The 14,254-nt window shown below is 38.2% G+C and overlaps 1 protein-coding gene across 1 annotated transcript; it reads right to left on the minus strand.

Annotated features, from left to right (window-relative positions):
- Positions 1-7,970: 7,970 nt before the first annotated feature.
- LOC131068707 (EIN3-binding F-box protein 1) lies at positions 7,971-13,936 on the minus strand. The gene is made up of 2 exons (XM_058003962.2): positions 13,462-13,936; positions 7,971-10,620 (listed from the first exon to the last, which is right to left on the minus strand). The coding sequence occupies exons 1-2, from the start codon at positions 13,484-13,486 to the stop codon at positions 8,564-8,566; spliced, it is 2,082 nt and encodes a 693-aa protein (XP_057859945.2). The 5' UTR covers positions 13,487-13,936; the 3' UTR covers positions 7,971-8,563.
- Between the last annotated feature and the right edge of the window lie 318 nt (positions 13,937-14,254).

A 14,254-nucleotide genomic window follows, 5' to 3' on the forward strand; every position in this document is an offset into this window, starting at 1 on the left:
GCTTTCTAATGGTCAATTGGTGTGTGTTATGTAATCGTGCTAAGGAAAGTATCAATCATCTCTTTATTCATTGTCCTTTTGCCTCCATGGTCTGGTACAAAGTCTTACAGAAAATCAACATCGTCTGGACCTTCTTAGAAGACCTGCAATAGTTTGTCATCAACTGGGAGTGCCCATCATCTCACCCCCTGATCAGACAGTTATGGAAACTTATCTCTCCTTATATCTGTTGGAACATCTGGAAAGAAAGGAATAACCGAATCTACTGTGATACCAACAACATTGTGGACATTGTGGCCGGCATAACGGAGAAGCTTCTTGGGGAGAATGCTCTGGTCTACAAATGGAAAAGCCCGCAATGTGCCCCTTTGGAGATGGATTGCAATTGGGTTAGGAAATGGAAATTGCCTGACAACTTCCTCCACTATGACAATTCTAAAAGGTTGGAGAGATTCAACACTAGATGGTTGGCCCCTTCCCCCTCATGGTTTCAACTCAACTTTGATGGCGCCGCCCGCAATGGGGTTGCGGCGGGAGGTGGAATTATAAGAGACAATTTGGGTAACTTGGTTTTGGCCTATGCTGGCAATTTTGGTTCAGCCTCAAGTAAGATGGCTAAAGCCTTAGCACTCTTTTGGGGTCTTAAATTGGCTCTCACTATTGACTCAAAGATTGGTCATTGAAGGAGATTCTAAGCTAATCATTGAGGCGACCAAAGGTGTTTCTGGGATTAGCTAGAAGATTCCCAACATTCTCAAGGACATATGGTCTATGCTTATTTGGCTAGATGAATTTCATATTCAACATATTTATAGAGAGAGCAATATGGTGGCAAACTCCTTGGCTGCGGCGGGCCTTGAGCTGAAGGGTATGAGGTGTTGGAGACACTTGGCCTCTCTTTCTGATAGACAGAAATCCCTCATAGGGAGAGATCAAAACTATCTTACCGACCAATGATTTGCTATGGTTTATTTTACGGGTGGATATACTGGTCTATTTGGGGGACCATGATGAAGGCGGGAAATTCAAATTTGAATTGGTATGCTTATTACTAGGGTTAGTTGGTTTAGTGTTGGTTTCTTTGTGGATATCTGCATTTTCAGATTTTACATGGACAGGATTGTCATCAATCTTGCGATGTTCTATAATAGTAGGTGGAATATGTTTTTGATAGTTAAGATAGGGATTGGCTGATACTCTACCATTTGGTTGTTGATAATGCTCTCTTTGAGACTTGCTTTGTACTCTGGGTTAGCCCCCTAGTTTCGGCTTCTTTTTTATCAAACACATATTTCTGAAGAAGAATAGACCAAACCCTTAAACATCTTAAATAATTTCGTATTAAATATATTGATTGCATTATTCTTTCCTCTAACAATAATAATGATCATATTTGCTATTTTATTTTATTTTCAAACCTATTTTATGTAATACATTTGTAAAATGTTTAATTTTTTTTAAAACTTATTTTATTTAATACATTTGTAAGAGCATTATAAAAAGTCAAAATATTTTTAACCTTACTCTAATCTTTTAATTATTTATTCATTTTCTTCTTCAAACATATAAAAAAATTGTTTTTATTTTTAAATTTCTATTTTTTTATATATATTAAAGATAGATCAAAAAGCTCTACATTTTACGATAATAGTAGCAACCTATATGTGTAGTCTTAGGTTGTCATATAGATAGGTCTCGTGAATCAAACTACAAAAGTAGCCATAACAAGGCATCATGTCTGGTTAACGGACTACTATACTTTAATACAAAATATGAACAACATAACCATCTATAGTTGAGCTAAACTAGATATGAACAAAATTGGATCTTTGCTAAGATTGATTCCACTTCAAAAGTTTATGTTTTCATTATACTGATCTACACCCCTCTAGCCTGGGGGTGGATCAATATCTGAGATTTCCTCGTTGGAATTCACCCCCTCCATAATAGAGGACTATTATGGTACCACATGGTGTGTAGCCTTGCTTGCTTTTTTTTTCTTATTAGTCTCTTCAAGTTGTGTCCCTTTATCTTTCTCCTCCTACTTGGCTTCATTGTATTCTCTAACAAATTCTCTCAAGGCTTGCACAAAAGGTTTATTTTCTTCTTTGGTATAGGCTCGTATCCATATATCACTTATGAGTGTTCACCCGCATTGTTCCATCCTCCAAAAACCTCATAAACTTTGCTCTTGAGATGTTTGTTGTTATTGTTACCTCCATAGCAACATGAATAAAAATGAGTCCCTTGCAAGACTTATCAAGCTCCCTCTTCACTCCTTCAAACTTCTCCTCGTTACTTAAAAACCAGATATTCCATAATATTTCATTAGATAATAATAACCAAAAAAAGTTTGTATTCACTAGTGAGACCATGCACTTACCAAGCAAATTTTCAAAATCTAATATATTGTTATTCCAACTTTTCATATTGTTGCTAAACATAGTCCAAATTTCTTTAGCAATAAAATAACAACAAAAAAGATATGTTGAATTGAATTAGGTTATCTACAAATATTACACATATCCACTTCCTTGCTACGTACTTTATAAGGCTTTCAAAAATTAGTAACCATTTGAAACAAGCCTTTTTAGGCTCCAAGCAATTATTCCAAAATCTACTAAACACATCCTGCCATAGATTGCTCGTTAGCTTAAATTGCCAAGCATTATTAAGATACTCAATCAAATCAGTATTGTTACTCAAAGTTTTATAAATCAATAAAGGATTAACATTACATAGAGCAGTCTCATCAATCCATTTAAGATCTTTGGAACAGTCTACATTAGAAATGCAAATCCTAGGCAACCCAAGAGGAGTGCATGCCTCTCTGAGAACAGAGTAAGTTATCCAATTAGACTGAAGAATGCCAAATTCCTAACTTAGATTAGTCCAAGATTTAAGCAGCCCACCCAAGAGGATGTAATCAAAAGATTGAATACCCTTGAGATACCACTTCTTAGTGGAGCAGTCTTGCAAAAGTGCAAGCAGCTTGTCATTGTGGTAAAGATTCCACCAGATAGATCTTTTACAATTAAGCTCATTATTATCCAACATAATGCTATTGTGGGTAATGAGGCTCTTGACAGTTTTCCAAGCCTTCCAGATAGATTTGAATAAAGAGGATCCATTGGGTGCCACTAGAATTTACCAACTAGTAAATCTTTTAGAGGGAGCAGCTTTCATGTCCTAGCTTGTTTAGGAACAAAGGTGCTAATATTATTTCTGACTAGAAATTTCTAGGGTTCCTCATCGTCCAAGGCTTTGATGATCTATATTGCAACAAGGGCAATGCCTTGCATTTTGAGGTCCTTGAGACCTACTCCACCCAACTTATTATCTAAGCAGTGCTTCCATTGCCATTTAATTAAATGATGCTTTCCTTTTCCTTTCCATCAGACCAAAGAAATATCTGAATTTTCTTCAGAATGTTATTGACTTGATACCCACTGAATAGAGGAATAGTAAATGTTATAGGAGGAAATAATCTTATGGCAAACCTGTATCCTCCCTACGAAGGAAACGAATTGTTTGTTCCACTTCCCTAGTTTATGGTCTATCTTGCCTTTAATCCAATGCCATGGTATCTCGCTTCTCAAGACCACCACGTTGAAACTTAAATCTGCTAAACCAATTTAAGTTATCTCGCTTCTCAAGCATTATGGACCTAGCATTAGATAACTTGGCACTTGAAGCATCACAAAAAAAGATTTAGCTTCCTCATGAGATAGTTCATATTAGGCTCACTTAGTTCCAGGACAAGGCAATGACAAGCAAACTAAATATTCAGTAAGCTCTCCTTATGGTGGCATGATGCAATATCATAAGGTTTTTGAGTTCATGTGATGTAGTAAGGTCAATCCTAACCATTCTTGATGTAATAAGTGTCTTTGAGGTCATTAGAAGGTGTTTTGAATCATGTTGAAGTCATATAGTCAATATTGTCAAAAATTGTCAAAAGTTGTCATTAAGTTGAAAATAAGAGCCCATGGGTCAAATATGTTGTTTTATGATATGTAAGGGTCTTTGTGGCCTATTTGGACCTATTTGAGTCATTATTGGGGCATGGGAGTCATAGATTAAGTCTAGATGCAATTTGGAACAAAATTGTCAAAATTGTCAAGAGTTGTCAAGCAGCTTTTGAGTTTGTAAGGGTAATTATATGTTTGTTGTTAAAATGAGTTGTAAAGTTCGTTATAACTGTGTGGAGGCTTGGAAGGCATTATAAAAGCCTTGTACACATTTGGGTATGGCTGTTGGTGGATGTAATAAAAAAAATCAATCAAATATCTTGATGTTTCCTGCATTTTCTAGTTTTTTTAAGAAAAACAGTCTGCTATTTTGTGTTTTTCATTGCTTCAACCTATTCTTTTGAGGATCAAATCAACTGGACATGGTAGAGGGGTGAATCCCCTGCACTTTCCCTTTTGTCTCATTGAATTTCATTTTGATTTGAAAAAGTTATAGTAATTTTACTAAAAACAGTCAAAACCCTGCCCTTGGGTTTGCTGAGGCATTATAAAATGTAAATAGCCTCCATTCCACGTGATCAAAGGCCAAAACTTTGTGGAATGGAGGGCATATATATGTATTTTAGTTTCTTTTTGTTGCAGGGATTCATACATGATTTTGGCACGTGCAAACAAAGAGAAAGTTGACTGAAATTGTGTCTCAGTCTGGGACAGCAATGTAAAAGAGGAAGTTTTGGTTGGTTTGAATGTCTTGGAGGACCTTGAGGGGTCAAGTGAAGGTTGTGGAGAGTCTGTGAGGGTTCCATAGACAAGGAACAAGGGTTGTCAAGTTAGGGAAACAATCCAAATGCACAAACTAGTGACTCCTAAAATGGCTAGTGGCTGTCCTAGTTTGACAGTTTCACAAGAACTTGTGTTTGTGAGTTTGAATGCTGGTTGGTTTTGTAGTTGGAGTTGGTGAGTGATTGGGCAGACCCTAGTGAGTCTCTAGAAGCCTTTGGAGGCATTGAGAAGTGGAAAAGAAACCTTAATATATGACTGTCCTAAACATGTTGGTTGTCCTAAACATGTTGTTGACTGTCCTAAAAACAGTGAGTCCTCATTGAACATTGTTTTGTCATTTTGGGAGGTTGGGTGGGTAGAGAGAGTCCAAAGTGAACATGTTGATAAGCCTTTTAGGATTGACAAGGGAGTTGTGTGTTTGTGAGAAATACTTGTGGCAAGTTGTGAAATTAGGAACTAGTGAAAAGTGGGAGTCCTAATTGGGGCAGCCTTGATTGTGTGAGTACAAAGGAGACTAATAGTGTTGAAATGTTATGGAACGTGGTTTGGGGTTCAAGAGAGAGTATGCATGGAGGAATGTGTGTGTGTGGTTGGTTAAGGGTTTGAGAAGCTTCGGTGAGTTTTGGGCTATTGTAGCTTTGTGAGTGGAACAAGAGCCTTGTGAGTGGATTTGTAAAGTTATGGAAGACTTAGTACCTATTGGTTAGGTAAGTTGGGAGAAAGAAATCTCCCTAATGTGGTTTTGGTGAGGATGCTCTGCATCACCTTATTAGGCAAGGTAATGCCTTTCGTTGTAGGAGAGAGAGAGGAGTCTCTGAGAAAATAAAAGATAGCATCAAATGCTATGACAAACAAGGCAAGGGCCAAAGGACAACCCTATCTAATGGACCTCTCAAGGTTGAATGGTTCTAATAGTGATCCATTTATATCAATCTGAGCATTGGCATCTTTCATAAGAGCACTCACCATGTGGCAAAATCTATTGGGAAAACGAAATGCTTCTAGATTGTGATAATAAATGTCCATTCAACCCTATCATAGGCCTCTTCAAAGTCCAAAAGGAACATTGCAGTGTTTTGCTTGGTCTCTTTGGCCCAGTATATGGCCTTCCACCTTGTTATGAGGTTCTCCAGGATATACCTCTTCTTAATAAACCTTATTTGGGTATTGCTAATGAATTTAGGTAGAATATTGACAGATCTAAGAGCCATGATCTTTGTCAAAACCTTATATGAGACATTAAGGAGAGTTATTGGTCTCTAGTTCTTGATGAGGGTCTTGTCCTCATCTGTAGGAAGAAGTTTGATGATGCCTCTATTAATAATAGTTCCCAAAGTCCCAGTGCTATGGGCATCCTTGTATACAACCAATCAGTCCTCACAAATCCAATCCAGATTCTTCTTATAAAACTCCACAAGAAGCCCATCTAGGCCAAGGGATTTGTTGTTTAAAACCTTGATAGCCTTTTGAACCTCCTCTGGCATAATGTCTTTCTCCAAGAAGAGGAAGTCATCATCTGAAATTTTCTTTAAGATCAAAGATCTACAAAATTCTCTTACCTCTTGGCACTTATCACTTGATGAGCTAAAGGGGCTCTGTGATGAATGGTTCATAAGATACAACACTAGCTAAAGATTTTGCAAGCTAAGTGGGCTTAACCTTCGAGGAAACTCAATGGTTAAGCGCGCTCAAGTTGTAGTACTGGGATGGGTGACCTCCCGGAAAGTCCCAATGCTTCACCTTTGTGAGCATCACCTAGATGCAATGAGTGCTTAGTGTACCATTCATTCTCATGAGAGATGGGTTCTTGTGAACCACTACTCATGAATCATGGGTCAATGAGTTTGACTCGAAAACTACACAGTTGAATCTTGATAACAATATCACAATTCAACTTGTGGAAAAACATCTCCTACTTAACACTTGATGAGCTAAAGGGGTTTTGTGATGAATGGTTCATAAGGAACAACACTTGCTGAAGGTTTTGCAAATATTGCAAGCTGAGTGGACTTAACCTTCGAGGAAACTCCGTGGTTAAACACGCTCAAGTTGTAGTAGTACTGGGATGGGTGACCTCCTGGGAAGTCCCAATGATTCACCTCTGTGAGCATCACTTGGATGCAATGAGTGCTAAGTGTACCATTCATTCTCATGAGAAATGGGTTCTTCGGAATCACTACTCATGAATCATAGGTCAATGAATTTGACTCGAAAACTACATAGTTGAATCTTGATAACAATATCACAAATTGACTTGCTGTAGAAAAATGTCTCCTACTTATCAATATCAATGATGACGAAGCTTGGACCCAATAAACAATTCCCTTAATGCTTATTCCTAGAGCTTTTTACATTTCATTCAGATTAGAAACCAGCCACGTAAATACCTGTGTTACCCGGGAACGCATTTCCGGCATAATTTGACCCGCCCCGAAAACTCGTACTCTCTATCCCATAAAATTAATGATTGAATTTTGATTATTTGTTTGACTTCCACTCTCAAGAAAATTCTCAATTTAAATTATTTAACACAAACATTATATGTTAAGGTTTTATGATGTATATAAGCATGCTTTATCCATGCTTTTATACGAATATTTAAAATTTCTCTATATATTTTAAAATTTTCCCTATTTTTTATATAGCTGTCAACACTGCCGTCCCCTGCTGTCCCCTACTCTGGGAAAAAAAAAATCTGTCCCAGAAACTCAGGGTAACACAGAAATTGCCCATCTGGGTAACATAGAAATGCCCATATGCCCTGTGTATCTGTGAGGACTGCTCTTAGCAAACAGCCCAGAGCTTCTTTCCTGCATTTAAGCCATGCCCATCACCCATGGCCACAGATTTATTTTTTTGTTGAAGGTAAAAAAAAAATTATTAAGAACCCAGTCTGAAAGAAATAATGAAAATGAATTAAATACCGAACTAATAATTTAAAGTCTACACCACAGCATGTTATACATTGTTTCCCATGAAACGCACCTTTCTTCAACTTTGGCAAACCTAACTATGATTTGAAGATTGCGAACGCCCATGGACCATCTATAATGATGGGGCAAGGTAATCTTTATCAGTAAGCATACAAGAAAGGGTTAGAAATTTGCGTCAAGATTTACCTTAAATATTGCTGGTGGCAATGAAAAAGAACATCCTGGAAGTAAGACCATGAAGTGCCAACAATATCCAGAGAACATATTATCCATAAGAAGTAAATTCTTTAACTTGAATCCATTTACTATTAAACACAGTTCTCAGCCTGTTGCTGCTTAGGCTTGGAAAAACTCTTCAGAGTTGGAAAGGCAAACAGTACAGAATGCCAAAGCCAAAACCTATTTGCCACAGAAGCTGGTGAAATGTGTTTAGTGTTTACAGACCATGCAGCCTAACCTACACACACTACTTGGCTAATGTTAATCCCGGTTCAAACACCAGATAAAATTCCAGCGAAGTAAACCAAAGATCTCAAAAAAACCGAAAAGTGAAAAGCATGCACAGAACCTAAAAACCATGCAGAAGAGTAGCCAGTCTCCAGTGTTTTACAGTAAGGAATTGACCACCAAAGACTGCATCAACAGGGTCATCAAAGACAACACCTGCAAAAAGAGCTAACTCTCGAAAAATTAGAAACCATAAAAGCCCACTGCAACACTACCATGGGCCCAAAAATGCATGAGTTACCCATCCGATAACCACAAACTCTCATGCATTAGTTCCAACCTACATCTGAAATTTACTTGTTTGGTAACGCTGATATACTTGTGATAGTCAATCTTAAAAAATGTGTGATAATGAAGCAAGTCTTCTTTCTATGACACAAGCAGATCACACCGCCATAAGTGTGCCCCCACTGTATCAAGTGCTGTCTGACTCAATCCATTGCAGTGCTGCAAGTTAAGACCAAGCAACGTCTTGCTCATCTTTTCTATGAAAGGCAAGCATTTATCTGTTATCTGCATACAGCCTGAGAGTGAGAGAATCTGTATGGCCTGTTGTCTTGCAGATACTAAAGAAACAACACCATTATCTGTAATCCCACACTTTGCCAAGTCCAGATCTTCTAAAGCCGGGCAGAGATCAGCAATAACCTTCAAACTTTGATCTGTTACTTTCCTACAACCCTCCAGATTTAATGTGTGGAGGTTTTCTCCACAGAGGCTTGCTATGGCATATACTGCCCAATCTGTGACCTGGACACACCCGCTTAAATTTACTTTAACCAAACTTCTCTTACTGCTTTGCAAGAGAGCAAGAAGACCCTCATCTGATATTCCAGAAAGGCCACTAAGATCAAGCTCTTCAAATTGAGGGCAGGCATTCCCCAACAACGCCAAAAATCCATTTCCAACACCTGGACAATGGCAAATATTGAGGGATTTCAAGGACTCACAAACAGGAAAGGGCCTTGAAAATTGTGCTTGGTCTTTAACTCCTTCACATTTGATAAGTGATAGCACTTTCAATTTTCCACTGCAGTTAGAAAGCACATCCATCACACCAAAGGAAGAGATCAAATTGCACTCCTCTATTCGCAGATTTTCAAGTGACATCACAGAATGAGATAGTGCTGTCAATCCTTTATCAGTTATTGATTCACATTTACGGATAGAAAATTGCTTCAAACTCAAGCAGCCTAGTCCGACAGCATCCGTGCTAGCATCGGACAATCCTCGGCAAGCACTCACTGAAAAATGTTTCAGTTTCTGCAGACCCATTGCATTTCCCAGGGACCAGAAGCCCTTCTCTGTGACATTATTAAGGTTTTCAAGTGATAGATCAGTAAGAGACTTGCCATAGTGTCCAAGTGCAGCAAGACTAATGTCAGTCAATCTTAGAGCCTGAAATTTTGCCTTCATCAAGCTGTTGGCTTTTGAAAGAATCGTTATAATCCCTTCATCACTAACAAGAGAACAGTTACTGATTCTCAAGGACTTAAGCTTGACACAGTTCTGTCCAACTGCTTTCAAAGACTTATCCCCAACCGAGGGACATGATTCTAGATTAAGGTTCAACAAGTTGGGACAGTTCAAGGCAACAGATTCCAAACCGTTGTCTCCAATCCATGGGCATTGAAAAAGATCAAGTTTCTCCAAAAGCCTGCAACCTTTTGCTATGGCAGCCAGCCCCTTATCACTGATGAATGGGCAATTCCAAAGACTTAAAACTCTCAGACCTGGGCAGCCAAGACCAATAGCAGCAAGGCCCACATCAGTAACCCCTTGACATGATATATCTCCACGAATCAATAATTTTCCCAAGCCTCCACAACCACCTGTGCAGACAGCAATCGCAGCAAGTCTGATATCATTAGCCTTCTTCCCCTCCAAGCATCTAGTGAGATCCCCAGTAGCCTGTACGGACTGCTTCTTAGACATTCCTTTCTGTGTAACTCCCTTTCTATCAATATCAGCATCTATAATCCCTTCCTCTTCAGCTGCAGCCCCACTGCAATCATCATTGCTCTCATCATCTAGATTGGCAGCTCCTGGTTTGGCAATTTTGTTTGAATTGACTGATAGACTTTCTCCAAAAGGTTTTGGGAATGGTTGAGATCTATATTTAAGTTCGGTCCTAGAAAAGCTGCTCTGAAGCATAAGCCAATGTTTTGAAACACCAGCACAAACACTGCGGTCTTTAGGCCCTGGAAGCCATCTAAATATCTCGAGAAGACATTCATCTGGCAGCATGTTGATGAGATCTTTTGCATCTCTCTTGAAGTTTGACTCTCCTTGCAGTAAAGAGGCATTGTGCCGAGACTTTTTGCGAGGATGGCATGATATCTCCATACAAGAAGAAACAGGGAGAAAACCACAAAACTCCAATCTACTAGAATTTTTCGGGCCTCTGATGTAGAAGTCTTCATCACCTGAAATACAATTCAGAGAACCGAATGAAAATCCCTCCAAACATAAGCAGCCAAAAAAGCTATCTGGAGTCTGAAATGCAAAACTTGATCCATTTGCATCTCCTTCATGAAAAAATATTAAACAGAAAACAGCTAAATAGCACAAATCCACAAAGAAATTATTTTACTCTGACAAGCTAGTGATTCATGCCAAAAATATTGTGAAAATCCTTGAACAATATCAAGTTTAACAAAATGGAAATAGATTGAAGATGTTCAATTTTAGCATGCTTCACAATTTTAAATGCCATTTACTGCAATAAACTGTTTAAGGCATCTATAATGGATGAAAAGAAGTCATAAATATTAAAATAATCATCTTTTCTTTTTAAAAATTGCCGTTCTCAGTGAGGGGCTGCCAGATGGAGGAGATATAACTCGGTGGATTTTGAAATTCATCCAGCTCAACAATCATCAGAATCCAATGAACCTTGGTCTCCAGAGTATGTATGGTATACCGGAGAAAAGTATTATTTCTAGTAGCAGTAGCAATTGACATTCCAAACAGATAAAAAAAAGTTTCAGTGGACTAAGTTCATATTGCGAAGATAAATAGCACTTCTGATAGCAGCTTGGCTAGCATTAGTAAAGAGGAATATCACTAGAAAAAAATCCACCTTAACATTGCAGGCCAGAGCTAATTTAATAAAGCGCCATGGAGTCTAGTGCTCTTCATTCCTATATATAATGATATGGGGCATGCTGTAGTCTGCTTTGTCTGATAGAAATGTCTCTAATGTCCTTGTCTTAATAAGTATAAAAAAACCTTTAGTAGAAGCGTGTTCTGCCTGCCACTTATGAACTTAGTAGGACAAAACTCAGAGCTGCTTTCTTTAATGGGTTGTACAAGAAGATTGAGATCAAAGAGGTGGCAATTTGTGATGTAAATATGAGAATCTGAAAAAGGTTAATGGCTAATTTCAAGTATGATTAAACTTTGAAGCATAAAACTGAGATGGAGAGCAACGGATCTAATATTTACGCAACCAATATTAAGGATAATAACAGACTATGATGCACACGAAAAGAGAAAACAACTTCGATTTCAGAAAACCGTTACCATTATCCTGAGTGGATATGCAAAAGAAGGTAAGAAGCAAATCAGATCTGGTAACAAGCAACAACCTAAATGACACATTATTAGTAGGTTGTGCATAAAAATGATGGTGTTTTGGTGCTGATCTTATTATTGTTAGCACTGCCACTATTCATATGCTGCTCTTTCACTTTTTAATTTTTGTCTTGGGGATGTGTGTACAGCTGTCGGGAGATTTTATGGCTTAGCTTTTCAGGCAAGTCCTGGTGCATTTAAGCTCTAAAAACTAGATCTTCTCAATAAATCACAAGACCGTGTGATTGGATTGAAAAAACTAAAAGCACAGGACTCTTGTTATCTCCAAGAGTAGTCTCCATGTATAAATGCCTACACTAATTATCCTTCAATTGTTCGTAGAATCGTAAGTGTGAAAGATGTTTAATCCAAGATAAAACGAAACTGATCACAAAAAATGATCCGAAAGACTACAGGTAGGGTAGAAACATAAAAAACCCAAAACACAGACTGGACTTGTAATACAAGGCACTTGTTATACAAAAGAATGCCAAAAACCCAATGGTTTGTTAAATTCATTTAAGACAGGTTTCTTAAAGATCAAAATAGAGAACATCCAGCGCCCTTTGTATATGGCCATGTCAGGTTTACAATGAACCCGTATGGAATTCAAAGAGGTAAATAGAACAACATTTTGCACCCTCAATATTTTTTATCAGATCATCTAAAGGTTTATGGGGCAACGGCAATATAAAGGAAAAGGTTATTTCCTAGTTCCTACAATAAGCCAAGCGAGACACCAATCTGTTTTATGATTATGAAAGCCTGGCAGGGAACTTATTTCCATATACCTTATGCAAATTTCAGTTCTAATCCATCTACAATCGATCCTCTAGCCCTCAAACATCTGTACACGTAAAAGCATAACCTAGAATTAAGGCTCAAGCCAAAAAGCCTCAGCCCAAGAAACAATATACTCCCAATAATACTGAAAGAAACTTACAGCACAAATGCATCAACCTCCCTGCAACCAGATGACCACTAACCCCAACAGTATCCACTATTCATACGCCTAACCCCTATGGAATTCAAAGAGGTAAATAGAACAACATTTTGCACCCTCAATATTTTTTATCAGATCATCTAAAGGTTTATGGGGCAACGGCAATATAAAGGAAAAGGTTATTTCCTAGTTCCTACAATAAGCCAAGCGAGACACCAATCTGTTTTATGATTATGAAAGCCTGGCAGGGAACTTATTTCCATATACCTTATGCAAATTTCAGTTCTAATCCATCTACAATCGATCCTCTAACCCTCAAACATCTGTACACGTAAAAGCATAACCTAGAATTAAGGCTCAAGCCAAAAAGCCTCAGCCCAAGAAACAATATACTCCCAATAATACTGAAAGAAACTTACAGCACAAATGCATCAGCCTCCCTGCAACCAGATGACCACTAACCCCAACAGTATCCACTATTCATACGCCATACAGCCTGAAAGGTACGCCACAACCTCACCTCATATCACTCAACCTTATGATTCTCGCAAACATTGGCCAGTCAACTAAGTTCCCCCAACCCTAATCTCTAATCCAAACGAAAGATACTTCTATGATATAATCCATCAAGCAAACAAATAAAACAAGCCGCATGAAATCTGGATCTCATTGATCTACACATTCAGAACCTAAGAATTTTCAAAGAAACAGAAACAGACAATTGAAGGCAGCATAGCAGAAAACTCACAGGCACGCTTGAAAGGAGTTAGCATAAATCCAAGCTGCTGCAGCCCCCTTCTCGATTCGATCCCTGGACGTCCAAGACCAATCCGATCTGCCCTTTACTGATTACAAGTCTGCATAAATTTCCTTAGTGGACTTTAGTACCAGGTAGTATCGTACATGCGCGATTTCTGTGTCTAGAAAGTCGCTCTTCCATGGACAGCGAAAAGAGGGGAGGAGGAAATTTAGAGATGGAACGGAAAGGCCGTGGTTTGTAGGCTAACAATAAGGCGTTTGAGATACATTAAACATAGACAGATTCATTGTCTTTCGGTGGTCTGACCGAGGCCGGATTTGTTCATTAAAGCCGGCAGAAGGATGAATTCTGCAGTGCATTGCATCTAACACAAAACGCCGTCCCAATAGATGCCACCGTTTCATTTTAATTCCAAATTCATTTTTTGGGAAGGACCCTATGCTTGGGGGTCGGGGGTTCTTCCCCCTTACGCACACTCTTTGCCTTTCAAACAAAGCAACTTGACTTTGATTTCACTATTTTAGAGATTAAAATGCCACTTGATTTCGCTAATTTTAAGAAAACAGTGCAACTTGATTTTGTTTAGCTTCTGTCTTGGGTTATGGTGTGAGATTAGGAGAAGAAAGAGGGAGTTGAATAATCTAAGGATAACCCAACTAAATGATTAGAGATTGTTTTATCATGCTAATGTGGAATTGGATTGAGTTTTGTATTAAAATGTGCAAGTGGCTAAATGGCTTTGGTTTGGCCAATTTAGGTATTGTTTATTAAAATATATGTA

Source organism: Cryptomeria japonica, chromosome 11 (assembly GCF_030272615.1).
Source record: "Cryptomeria japonica chromosome 11, Sugi_1.0, whole genome shotgun sequence".
Lineage (NCBI taxonomy): Eukaryota > Viridiplantae > Streptophyta > Pinopsida > Cupressales > Cupressaceae > Cryptomeria > Cryptomeria japonica.

Bases quoted from the DNA above. Each gene is read 5' to 3' on its own strand.
- LOC131068707 (XM_058003962.2), bottom strand. From the start codon at position 13,486: ATGCTAACTCCTTTCAAGCGTGCCT. The intron at 10,621-13,461 runs GTGAGTTTTCTG...ATTGTATTTCAG, and splicing joins AACTCCTTTCAAGCGTGCCT to GTGATGAAGACTTCTACATC.